We start from the raw sequence: 12,027 nt of genomic DNA, 5'->3' as shown, positions 1-12,027 counted from the left end.
CTTTAACCTCTTTGTGGCTAATAGAAGGTGAAGATCAATACTCTCCTGATCCTTGTCAAAACACAGATCAATAGACTGGGAATGCTGGAAGCAATTGGTGCCTTTGTAAAACAAAAACAGAGCAGGGATGGAGCTGGGTGATCTTGAAAGGTGCCTTCCAACCCAAACCATTCCCTGATTTTACAACTATTCTCACCAATGGCACCATTATCTGCAGCAGCCAAAACTTTGACTCTGCAGAAGAGGGAACAAAACTGGAAAAGGGAATTTTTTTTTTTTTTTAGATTCCTCATTAGCAACGTGAACCTCCTCACATTAGTGATGTATACCTTAATATGCTATTGTAAACTAATTAACAGCCCTGGAGCTGATGGTTTTTTTCCAAGGGACATTATCCTTTCAGCTGGCATCTCAGGCTGAATGCTGATAAGCCTCTTGAACTTTGCAAAACCACTCGACAAAAGTAGCAGGACCAGAATTCGTTAAGGTCTTCTAATTAAGAAGTACAAGGCCCAATTAAGCTCTCACTAATGTGCTGCCCAGCACAGTTGTGCTGAGGATTTTCTCAGCCCCACCAGGGCTGGTTCCTCACTTGAGTTCACCTCCAGCTGCTGGTTTGGGAGAATTTCTGTGAGAAATGGTGTGGGCAGCTGGAACCCTGCATTAACGCTCTGGGACATCTCACTGTTGTGCAGCTGGAATTGTTCTGGGCTCCCTGAGAGCAGCCCAGAGCTGCTTCCCTCTCCTGGGGGAGGCATAGAGCGTGCAGAGCTCAGCCTGATGCTGATTATTTCATTATTGGAACATAAAGAGGCCCCAAATTCCCAGCAGGGGAAATGTGTGTGCTCCCCTCAGCTCCCAGCCTGGATCGTGGCCACACCTCACAGAGCTCCCACCCTGCTTTTATTTCTGGGAGAACACAGCTCAGGACATGCAGCTTCCCCTTTCTACAAAAAAAAAATGTAGAAGAAAATGAAGTTACATCCTGTTGCTCTCCAAGACCTGGTTATAAATGAGCTAAAAAAGCCAATGATCTAAAAATGCCCTTGCCTGGAAAGAAGGATGAACCAAGAAATCTCAGATTTATCCTCAGGTTTGCAGGATCCAGGCAGAAGAGAGGCACCTCAGAAAACCCCTCATAAGCTGAACGATGTCAGGGGAGGAGTTGGTCAGTGCAGAACTCCAGAGGGCACCTGGAGGAATCCCACAGCCTTTTCCTACTGAAACCTCTCTGCTCGGGTGGCCCAGAGCATTCCCCACACACTCCAGTTTCCCCCACCTCGAAACTCTACCCTGCACTCCTCCCTCCTGCATTTTAAACCTAATTTCAATGCCCATTTACCTGTGTGAGTGACTGCTCAGCTCACAAATGAAATACTTTTCAATATGTATGCACTAAACTGAAAGACAATAACAGCCCCGGGGAAGTTCATTCCATCAGGCAATTACCTGTGTGTTTAAAATCACCGTGTAAGTAATCCACACAACCCACTGCTCCTGCACACAACAATAAACAACTTTATCAGCTGTGCCCTGCCTGGGCTGCTGTGCACCAGCTCATTTTATTTCCTAGAGAACCGCCACTAACCAGGGAAATTAATTGAAATCATAAGGCAGAGGGAGGGGGAGGTACCTGCTCTAACAGGAGCTGACAAAAGCACATTTCTGAGAGGGGAGTGATAAAACCACATCCCCCACGGGCAAATGGGCTGATTCCATCACAGAATCCAGGAGTCACTCTCAGATTTGCACCAGCCCGGAGCTCCTCTGCTCTAATTGCTCTGCTGTTGAACATTTAGTCAGAGCTTGAAGCCATTCCCAGGGCCAGCTCCATTTGCATGCCACACATCCCACTGAAATCTGCACACGGAGCTTTCCAGGCAAAACACTGAGAACCTCAATTTATAAATAGGCAACAGGGGAAAAAAAAAGAAGAGGGTTATGCACTCAAGGTACAGCAGCTACATCCTGGCAGCCCCAAGGCATCCATCCAGTGCTCCTGGGTAAAACTGTAATTTTCAGGGCAATACAGAAGGAAATCCATATTTTTGTTTGGAACTCCGGTCTGGGAAGAGCTTTGCAACATCTGACAATTACAAGAGATCAAATTATATCCATTAATTAAATTTTATATCCAGTGTTTCCAGCATCATAAAGGATTAGAAAAAGCAGCCTCTAGGCATTGTATATGTTCTTAATGTATCTGTGCTTCTAAACTATCTTTAATTAATGAAAGAACCCAAAATTACTTATTAATAAGGTTCTGTGGGCTTTGTAAACCTCAGACATTTTGCATGAATTAAAGAACAATATAATGAAGTTTTAATGAATACAAAGTCACAGTTAATGTAAAATTTATATATAGCAAGCCAGAAGGGGAAGGAATTTAAGAGTACTTTTAATCATAGGTTATTGGCAGCTTGGAGAGCTCCTTTTCATACCTTTCTAATGGGTGCTTGGTATTTTTATTATCACACCAGCATGGTCTGACTTGGTACAGTAGGGAAAGTACCAGCACAAAGTTTTGGACTAAGGTGGACTTGGATTAAGTTAAAATCAGAACCATTAAAACCCAAAACAAGGCATTAAAATCAGAAACACACTAAGCTAAAAATTATTTCAAGACAACCATTCAAAAGGAAAATAAAGACAGAAAGAGATGGGAGATATAATATATAATTATTATATATAAAGAATTTATTCCTTTTAATTAACTCTTTGTCAACGCTGAATGCATTCAACACAATTGTAAGTACAATAATATTTCACCCACAAAATTCAAATAGTGCAGGAGACACTGAATGCCAGAGGGTTGGTACAGCTACTGCAACTGTTTTTGATGATAAACAAAACATTTAGTGCTTCCATTTCCCTGTTTCAGTAAGCTCAGTTTTTTAATGACAGTATTTTTCCCTTTGTAAACTGGAGGGTTACAGACCTAGAAAAGGGGTCTCTCACTTTCAACACGACATTTAGTAAAAAAAGTTACAAAACCCATCAGCTTTTAATAAAGAAACACCCTGGAATTCCTCAGCCAAGCTTCGAGCCAATCAAGGACTTCAAGCAAGGAAGCAAAATGTCTTCAGATGTAATTCTGTCGATCCACAGTGATGTCAGCAATTCCATGGAAATAACCTGGAACACCCCAGGAATGAGGAGGAGGGAATGCTCCCTGCACCTTCTGAGCCCCACAGGTCTCTCAGGCAGCAGCTTCAAACCATGAGAAGGCTACAGCACAAAATGGAGCAGCAATTACCCCCAAAGGGACCATCAGCTATCTCAAGAAATGATTCTGAGTCAAATGGGTTCAGTGCATTATGGTTTGGCCTTATAAAAACACCTTAATGCACACTACACTGAGAACACTGCACGGTTCAGGGACACAGGGTTACCATTTAAAATCACTGTGCACTCCCTTACAGGGGACAAACACAGGGATTGAAAAGTGTTGCTAAAAATCCAGTTACAAAAAAGCAAATATTTTATGAAAGAAATATTCTATCTGCAACTATTGGTGCTCCCATTTGATGGGCTGCTGATGTAAATCTAACCAGAAAAGATGCACTCATATATATAAAAATCAAAACAGGCAGGTTTCTCCTTCCAGGCTGGAAAAAAACTCCAAAATATATGGCATATTTAACCAATAAAAGGGAGCTAAGCTTACCCAAGCCTTTCATAATGCACTTCATGAAATATTTTTTCCTTTTAAAAGAGCCACTGGTATTAAATAGAGCTTTTTCTTTACATACAGTATTGGTATATACAAAACAAATACAGAACAAAGACAGACACAAAAATAAAACCAAACCCAAAACAGTGACTTTAATAGTCTTGAAGCTCAGGAATATTTTGGTAGAGGTCCAAAGCCTCTGGGTTTGAGAAAGCTCCCCGCTGCTCCACTTCTTTCCCTGCAATTATTTGCTTCACAGCTACTTCCACTTTCTTCCCATTTACTGTATACTGAAAAACAAAACCAGCAAAGATAAAATTACTTTTTTTTTTCATGCAGTGGTTTTATGAAAATATTCATGAAACCCCCCCACCAACTCCAGAACTCTATCAAAATGTAGCAGAATGCCTTCTCTTTTGTTATACTTGAAGCACTTTCTTCTGAAAATCACTTGAAGAGTAGGTAGAATTCAAAGAGTTTGTGGCAGTTTATTACTCCTACTGGCAATTCTGTGAGAACATGATCAAGCTGCAATATAAAACAACAAAACCACAGTATAAACACTAAAAATATTTGGTTTTTATGTTCTGACACATCCAATGTTCAAACAGTTCTCAATTTTTTAAGAGTAGACACAAAAAACAAAGCCCAACTGCACTGGAAGAAGAAAACCAGGATTTTCTTATCTGAATTGGACAGTTTTCCTAAAAGGGCGAAATGAAACTGAGCTTAAACGGTCCTCTACAGTTAAACATCTCAAAACAAACCATAGCAAATAAAATAAGCTGGAACCAACAGAGGCTTCACCTCCACTTGTGAATCACACAAATTCTATTACATTGTGTGGCTCCAAGTAATAACCCTGCAGAAAAAAAACCCAAAATCTTCTCTTGGGATCAGAGCTGTGATTTCTGACCAGGAGGAAGATGTGCTCCAGGGTGAGCAGGAGCAGCCTAGGCCAGGCTTGGGGGATCTCTGCTTCTAGAGGCACCAAGAATTGCTGAGCCCAGGATCTCTGCTTCTAGAGGCACCAAGGCTTGCTGAGCCCAGGATCTCTGCTTTCACAGGCACCAAGGCTTGCTGAGCCCAGGATCTCTGCTTCTAGAGGCACCAAGGCTTGCTGAGCCCAGGATCTCTGGTTCTAGAGGCACCAAGGATTGCTGAGCCCAGGATCTCTGGTTTTAGAGGCACCAAGGCTTGCTGAGCCCAGGATCTCTGGTTCTAGAGGCACCAAGGCTTGCTGAGCCCAGGATCTCTGCTTCTAGAGGCACCAAGGATTGCTGAGCCCCTGATCTCTGCTTCTAGAGGCACCAAGGCTTGCTGAGCTCCTTCCTGGTGTCACTGGGATTTTGGGGTGGCAGTGTGGAAAAGCTGACACAGAAATCCCTCCTCAATGTCCCTGCTCTGGAACAGGATCCCACCTGCTCAATGTGCTGGGGGAGGAACCCAGGCTGGTCCTGGCTCCAAAGCCACTGAACCTCCTGAGTGAGCTCCAGGCACCCCATTTATCCTGGAGATCATTGAGAACAGGTGGAATAATCCTCAGCACCCCTTACAGTATTGTATCCATACCAAAAATCCAACTTTTCCTTATTAGATCTGCTGAAGTCATGGGTAACCCTGCCCTTCCTGAGCCACCTTCATCTCTCCTCAACAATCAGCAACCCAATTTTCACACATGCCCAGAAACCACAACAGCTCAGTGGCCTGCAAGGGAAATGCCCTCTTTAAAAAAAAGATAAGGCTGCCCCAAGTAAATTAATTTACTTTAATCTTGTGGATAATGACCAGAAGATTTATTTGGTCTGGACAGAACTAGACAGAGTCACACTATGTTTTAAACACTAAATATCCTACTAAAAGCATGTTTTGTGCTGCTAAATCACAGCTGTACTGTTTCTACCAGAACAGTGTCAGGATCAGATTGTTTGCAGATGAGGAGTCAAGCACATTTCCAAAAGGAGCAGAAAATCAGCAGCTTCCCTTCCTTCCAAGCAAAACTTTTAAAGAAAGATGAGAGACAGCTTTGATCACCTCACCACTGGCAGATTTACCTGAAAGGTAATTAAAATTCACTCAATTCAGTCAGTGTGAGCTAATTAATGATCTAGGCAGGCTCTCCTGAGGGGCAGCCCATCCCAAGCACCTCCCTGCTGAACACTCAGGTGATCCACACAGCTCACAAGTTCAGCACTCCACACAGAAGCTGAGCTACAGCCCAGAAAATGGGAACTTAAGGGAATTTTACACTCATGCAAAGACATTCTGAGCCAAGGACTCAAAATTTGCCAACAGCATCCTGAAACAAAATGAACTCAGGAGATCAAGACCAGATCCCTCTGTGGACCACACAGTGCTGCTGAGCCCTACAGCACTTCCACATGGAGAGCCACCCTGCAGGAAAGGGAACCAGGTTCAAATGATGCCTCTGAAGCCTCAACTCTTTGGTTTGGACACACTCAAGTCCATGTGCAAATGGAGTGGGGAAAACCACACTCTGCACCCCTATTCTGCTGCTCAGAGACACTGTAACATCAGAGAGAGCTGTAAAACAGATATTCCAACTGAGGAGTTCACACAAAGAGCTCCAGCAAAGCAGCTTCAACAGACTGAGCATGAAGAGCCTTCAGCTGCACAAGTTTCTCCTCCTGAACAAGCACAACAATTTCATTTTAATTACTGTTACAGTTAAGACAGTGACAGAGCTCCATTTAAGTGGCTAAACAGATGTAAAAGTGAAATGGTTTACAAGATGATCTTCTGAATTTGCCAAGTGCTCTCAGCTCTCCTAAGAAAGTCACTCGTAACAGGAAAACAAAAACAAAATATGCTTATGGATACCCAGAAAAGCTAAAGTTAAATGACCTTTTTAATATTTTCTCTCAAGAGGTTAAAGAACACACTATTGAGAAAAAAGCAACCCATTTAAAAAACAAAAACCACGCTTAGCTGAAGAGGAGATGAAAGGATGTTGCTAGGCAACATAGACAAACTATTTATAAAGCCCGAATACACTTTTGAGATGCTAAAATTTCCACGTACGTGGGCTTGAAGAGCAGTGACAACTGCTCCTTAATTACTATTCAAGGTGACAAAGAAAACAGCAGGCAGCCTCTCCCCTGGCATACCGGGATGCCTTTGGTTTCCAGGATGAGGCTGGGGACGTGGCGGGCGGAGAGCGCGGCGCGGATGGCGTCCTGGATGCGCCGCACCAGGCTGCGGCTGAAGGCGTGGCTGGAGGCCATCTTCAGGAACAGGATCACCCTCTCCTCGCCGTCCTTGTTGTACTGGGGCACACACAGGCTGTCAGACACCTCCTCGAAGGCTTCCACTGCAAGAGGGAGCTTTGTTAGGGACGGGGGATGCGTTTGTGGGGTGGTGTTGTATTTGCGGGGTGCCCCGACGGAGGGAGGAACGGTGAATCTGACTCCATGTTCTCAGGAGGCTGATTTATTGTTTTATGATACTACATTATATTGCAGAATACTAAACTAAAGAATATAGAAAAGATAGTTACAGAATGCTAAAAAGATAATAATGAAAACTTGTGACTCTTTCCAGAGCCTCGACCTTGATTGGCCAAAGAGTCAAAACAACTCACATGAAACCAATGAAACAATCTCCAAACACATTCCACATGTGAGCACAACACAGGAAAACATTCTTATCTCATTTGCTTCTCCTTTTTCTCTGAGGCTTCTCAGCTTCCCAGGAGAAGATCCTGGCCCAAGGGATTTTTCCAGAAAATGTGACTGCCCCAGCTGGGCTTTGCGGAGTGTTCTGGATGCTCAAACAAAACATCACCTCCCCTGCATGGGCAAAGGGAAACTGGCACCCTCTGCCTGCCTAGTTTCAGCTCTTATGTGAAAATCCAGGTTTAAAGCCCACTGAGGTCCATAACAAAGTTTACTGTTACTTTTAGATGAGGTTTTACACAAAGCTGTTTGCTCTGGCTTTGCAGCACACACAGGAGACAAAGTCCTGGTGGCACAAGAACAACCAGGCAGCAGCTCCTTGAGTCTCAGATCAGCACCTCTGCAGGGACAGCTCCCCCCGTCACAACACACTCTTTGAAATACAAAGCACAAGCTCAAGAACTACTTCTAATTACTGGGAAAGGTACAATAAAAACAGTGTCAAGAGCTTGCCTTGAGGGGAAGAAGAAAAGCCTGACAGGTTAGGGGAAAAAGAAAAATCTGCTCCATAAAATGTTGTTTTTGTATATCCTAGTGAGTCACTCCCCACCCTACAGATAGTTGAGGAAAGCAACCAGTTTCAAGTTTACAAAATGAAATTTTACTGATACTAACGTACTCTGTACTGTCTCATTTGAAAAACAGCAAGTTTTTTCCCAATTAATCCTTCTAAACAGCTTTGTAATGCTTGTATTTCACATTTGAGGCAACAATGTCATAGCTGGAAGAGGTGGAAAGTTGATTTCATACCTATGTTGTAGATTTCAGAACTTCCAAATCTTACACCATTTGGATTTAATGTACCATCACTGAAAAACCAGAAAGAAAACAAAGAAACATTAAAGTGTGATTACAGCTTGATCAAGAGGAAAAATTGATGCAATTAAGCAAGTCTCTCTAGTGAAAGCAAAACCACATTAGAAACAGAATTTTAAGAGAATTTGAGTCAAAAAGGCATTTTACTCATTAAAATGAATCTGTACAGAGAACAGCAACATTAATTCACTCAACTTTGTTTCAAACATGAAACATTTTGTTGAAATGCAAACAGTAAATTCAGCCCCAGTTGTGATCCTGAATGTCTGTGATCACTGACAGGCACAACTTCATACCTGACCTTCTCTAAGAAGTTTTGCTGTAAAACAAGGTGGTGGCAAAGCCAAGACCACAAAAGTTACCCAATTCCCCAGCCTGGATGTGCTGCACTCTCAACCCAAACTCCTGGGACCATTATGAACCATGGAACACAAAACCATGTCCAGTACAGTCTTGTGTTCATAAACACAAAAGTGAACCCTGAAATGAGCACCCTTCCCTCAAATCCAGCTGCTCTGATTAAGGGTTGAAACTCACAGTATGAGATTCAATAAAATTAATATAAAGCTAACAAGGGTGGCAGAACCACGTGTATTTTACTCCTAGGTGAAGGTGGCAAATTGTAACACTGGTTTCCTCCCAGCACTCCCACCAGAACCCTGTACCTGCGGCCCAGCATGACAATTCCTCCAGTCTTGGGGTTAATTTTGCAGTAATCACCATGGGCCCAGACACCTGGTGGGGAATGGCAAAGGTTAAGCAGGATTTCCTCATTCAGTCACTCAGCTGACATTAACTGAGTGAAATGCACAGAAATAAAGCTGACATTGAGTGAAACACACAGAAATACAGCTGATATCCTGAGTGAAACACACAGAAATACAGCTCACATTCTGAGTGAAACACACAGAAATACAGCTCACATTCTGAGTGAAACACACAGAAATACAGCTCACATTCTGAGTGAAACACACAGAAATACAGCTCACATTCTGAGTGAAACACACAGAAATACACCAACAATCCACACCACAGTTATGTAAGAACCAGCACACCCAGGAGCAGCTCAGAAATCAGGATCAAGCCCCAGGTTATCATCTGATGGCTTGTTTAAATCACTACACAGCATTCCTTACAAAACCAGCTGCTCTGAACACCTCATTTTGAATTACTGGAAGCCTATTCCACAGAAGTAACAACATTCCCACCCTCCTTTCACTGTCTTTCTTGATCCATTTTTTTATAATGCACAATTCCATACAAGAAGCTTTCTGGGCTTGTGTAATAGGTATCAACAATTCCCTAGGGAGCTTCTGTGCTTAATGTTCTTTATTTGTCTTAATGCAAAAGCAGATTTGACTTTTCAGTATTATTTAAGATTGATACTGCCACAGCAGCCTGCCAAAACCAGAAGTAACACCCAATTCTATTCAAGTTTTTCTGAGGAAAAACACCAATCTCAATTATTTGCACCTAAGACCATTTTCCAACTGAATTGTTACCATCTCAAGCCCATTTACAAGGAAAGACAGAAAAGGGGTCCAGACAGACCCTCAGTCATTTCAGTCCTTAAAGTGTCACACTGATTATTTTCTGTTTACTGCTGTCAGGCTTACATGCAGACTGCAACTTTCACATTCCTCAGGTTTCCTGTGTGACTGTCTCCTGCTGCACATCCTGACTTTTCTTGTGAATCCACTCTGCACTGTTGCTTTTTATTAAAAAAAAAGTTTCCACATCCAAAAAACAGCAGCTGGAGATCCTGCTCTTAAAAAATCCCTGCCCCAGAGGCACCAGGGGTTTTGGCATTGCTGTGCCACAGCAGGATGAGCAGAGTCCCCCACAATTACTCAGAAAAACCTCTGGTCCACTTTATCCTGTGGAAGGCCAAGGCTGCATGTCTGAGGCAGCAAATATTTAATATCTATTTAATCCTCATGCTAATAAGGAAGCAGGTCAGCACTTTTCTCTTGGGATTGACCCCTCCAGGCAGGCAGGAGCAGCCTGGCAGAGGTGCAGCAGCACTCACTGATTGCTCCCTGCCATGTTCATTCCTTCCAGCTCACATCTGTGCCTGCACTGCAGCCTGGGGCAGGCACAGCTGCAGCCAAACTGCATTGGAGCTTTGCAGAAATCCTTACAGCTTTTATTTGGATCTCTGGTCACAACAAAGCATGAGAAAACAGTGAGGTGTTATGAAATAGCTCACCCTGGAAATTGGGACTCAAAGCTGCACCTGTGGCTGTCACTGGGCAGCAGCAAATGAACCTGTGCCTTCCCTTACAGCCCCCAAAGGCCTTCAGGACATACCTGGGAATTTGGAAAAATAAGCTTTTCTGTATTTGCTGCCATTCTCATCGTTCCAGAAGTGTGTGGGCTGGCAGGGGATGGGCTTGGTGCAAACCAGCTCTCCACTTTCACCCCAAACTGGCTTTCCTGTTGAAAAAAAAAGAGGCATTTTCCACATTTCCTTTCTGTAAATAACAGAGTACCAAAGCAAAGAGCATCTACACTTACTACTTGTTGTCAAAGTTAAGATCACCTTGCTACTGTATTTTCAAAGTGTGCACAGTATTCTGGATCATAGTTACCTTCATCATTCCATGCTTCCACTGCCATGCCAAGATTTCTGGCCTGAATTTCTCCTTTGTAAACAGGAACTGTAACATTGTGACCCATGAAACATGAAATTATATCTGTTCCACCTGCAATAAAAGAAATCAATTTAGAATATACAATATTTTTTGGGAAAAGCCAACCTGAAAACTACAACTGCCAACCTTTGCCAAAGGCTTCTGATCCACACTAAGCAGCACAGAACAAACAGCATTATCTAGCATGTTGTGACTTTTATTAAAAGGTTTTCTTCCTTACTTTATATATCTTGTTCTATGTGTATGCCTTTCATGCAGAGCTATCCCTTAAGGCAAAACTTTTCTCCTTCCAACAGTGTCTTTAATCTCATTTAAGGAAATTTCCATTTATAGGAGAGAGAAAACAAACAGGGCCTGCTTTACAGATTTCAGATATTTACAGAATTACTTAGAAATGCTTTCTTGTTTGTTTTCATTAGTTTAAAGTAAGCAGTCAAGCTACATTTACTTAGCTTTTATACCTTATCAGCATGGGAGGAGGGGAGCCAGGCCTTCAGGAGGAACAGTTATCTTAAGAAAAATAGATACTGTCAAAGTGCTTACTTAACTGGAATATTTATAGTCCTTCTAGGACTTTATGGAAGAGAATTAAGACACAAATCAATCATGTTATCTTCTCTCAAAAATAGGCTTCTGCATTGGAGTCTATTAATGTCTGTAGTAGCAAGTTCTGGATTCAGCACTACTCTTACTGAGCCCAGAGTCTGAGATAACTTCAGTAGCAGAACAGTCACATTTTGAAAATCAAACTGAGTTAAAAAGCTCTTTGAAAAAGTCAGTCCTTGTTACAAAGCAAAATGAGGAGTGCTGTGGTGGACCTTATGTGAGCAGAAGTTGCCTCAGCCAGCACTGCTCACAACAAACTGCACAGCATGGGGGCTTGATATTTCTCTAATTATATAATCCACAAAAAAAATCCATCTGCAGTGCCAATTACTTGGCACAAAAGAACTGAAATGGGAACTCTCCAAGAGGTATTTTCTGCTAAAGTCAGCTATATGCAGAACAGTATGTTCTGTAGGTTAATAGACTGTGCTTGATCTCACCCTGCCACCCCTAAGGACAGCCAGTCAAAATAAATGATCATACTTAAAATCCAAAACATCCACCAAAACCACTTTGGAGTGCCTGAGTTTCATTATGGCACAGTGAATTATGCAGAAAACCTCAGCACTAAAGAGACAGCTCA

General features: G+C 42.5%; 1 protein-coding gene across 1 annotated transcript in view; it reads right to left on the bottom strand.

Annotated features, from left to right (window-relative positions):
- Positions 1-2,667: 2,667 nt before the first annotated feature.
- Positions 2,668-12,027, bottom strand: part of AACS (acetoacetyl-CoA synthetase) — a 36,378-nt gene continuing 27,018 nt past the window's right edge. The window contains exons 13-18 of the mRNA XM_063173202.1: positions 10,776-10,889; positions 10,495-10,620; positions 8,850-8,919; positions 8,119-8,177; positions 6,802-7,004; positions 2,668-3,963 (exon numbers count right to left, since the gene is read on the bottom strand). Of these exons, the coding sequence (XP_063029272.1) occupies positions 3,826-3,963; positions 6,802-7,004; positions 8,119-8,177; positions 8,850-8,919; positions 10,495-10,620; positions 10,776-10,889 (710 nt within the window). The 3' untranslated portion in view covers positions 2,668-3,825. The remainder of the gene's footprint in view (positions 3,964-6,801; positions 7,005-8,118; positions 8,178-8,849; positions 8,920-10,494; positions 10,621-10,775; positions 10,890-12,027) is intronic.

The sequence above is a fragment of the Melospiza melodia genome, chromosome 20 (genome assembly GCF_035770615.1).
Source record: "Melospiza melodia melodia isolate bMelMel2 chromosome 20, bMelMel2.pri, whole genome shotgun sequence".
Classification (NCBI taxonomy): domain Eukaryota; kingdom Metazoa; phylum Chordata; class Aves; order Passeriformes; family Passerellidae; genus Melospiza; species Melospiza melodia.
Note: the sequence above shows the minus strand (reverse complement) of the source record. Positions and strands in the feature narration are given on the sequence as shown.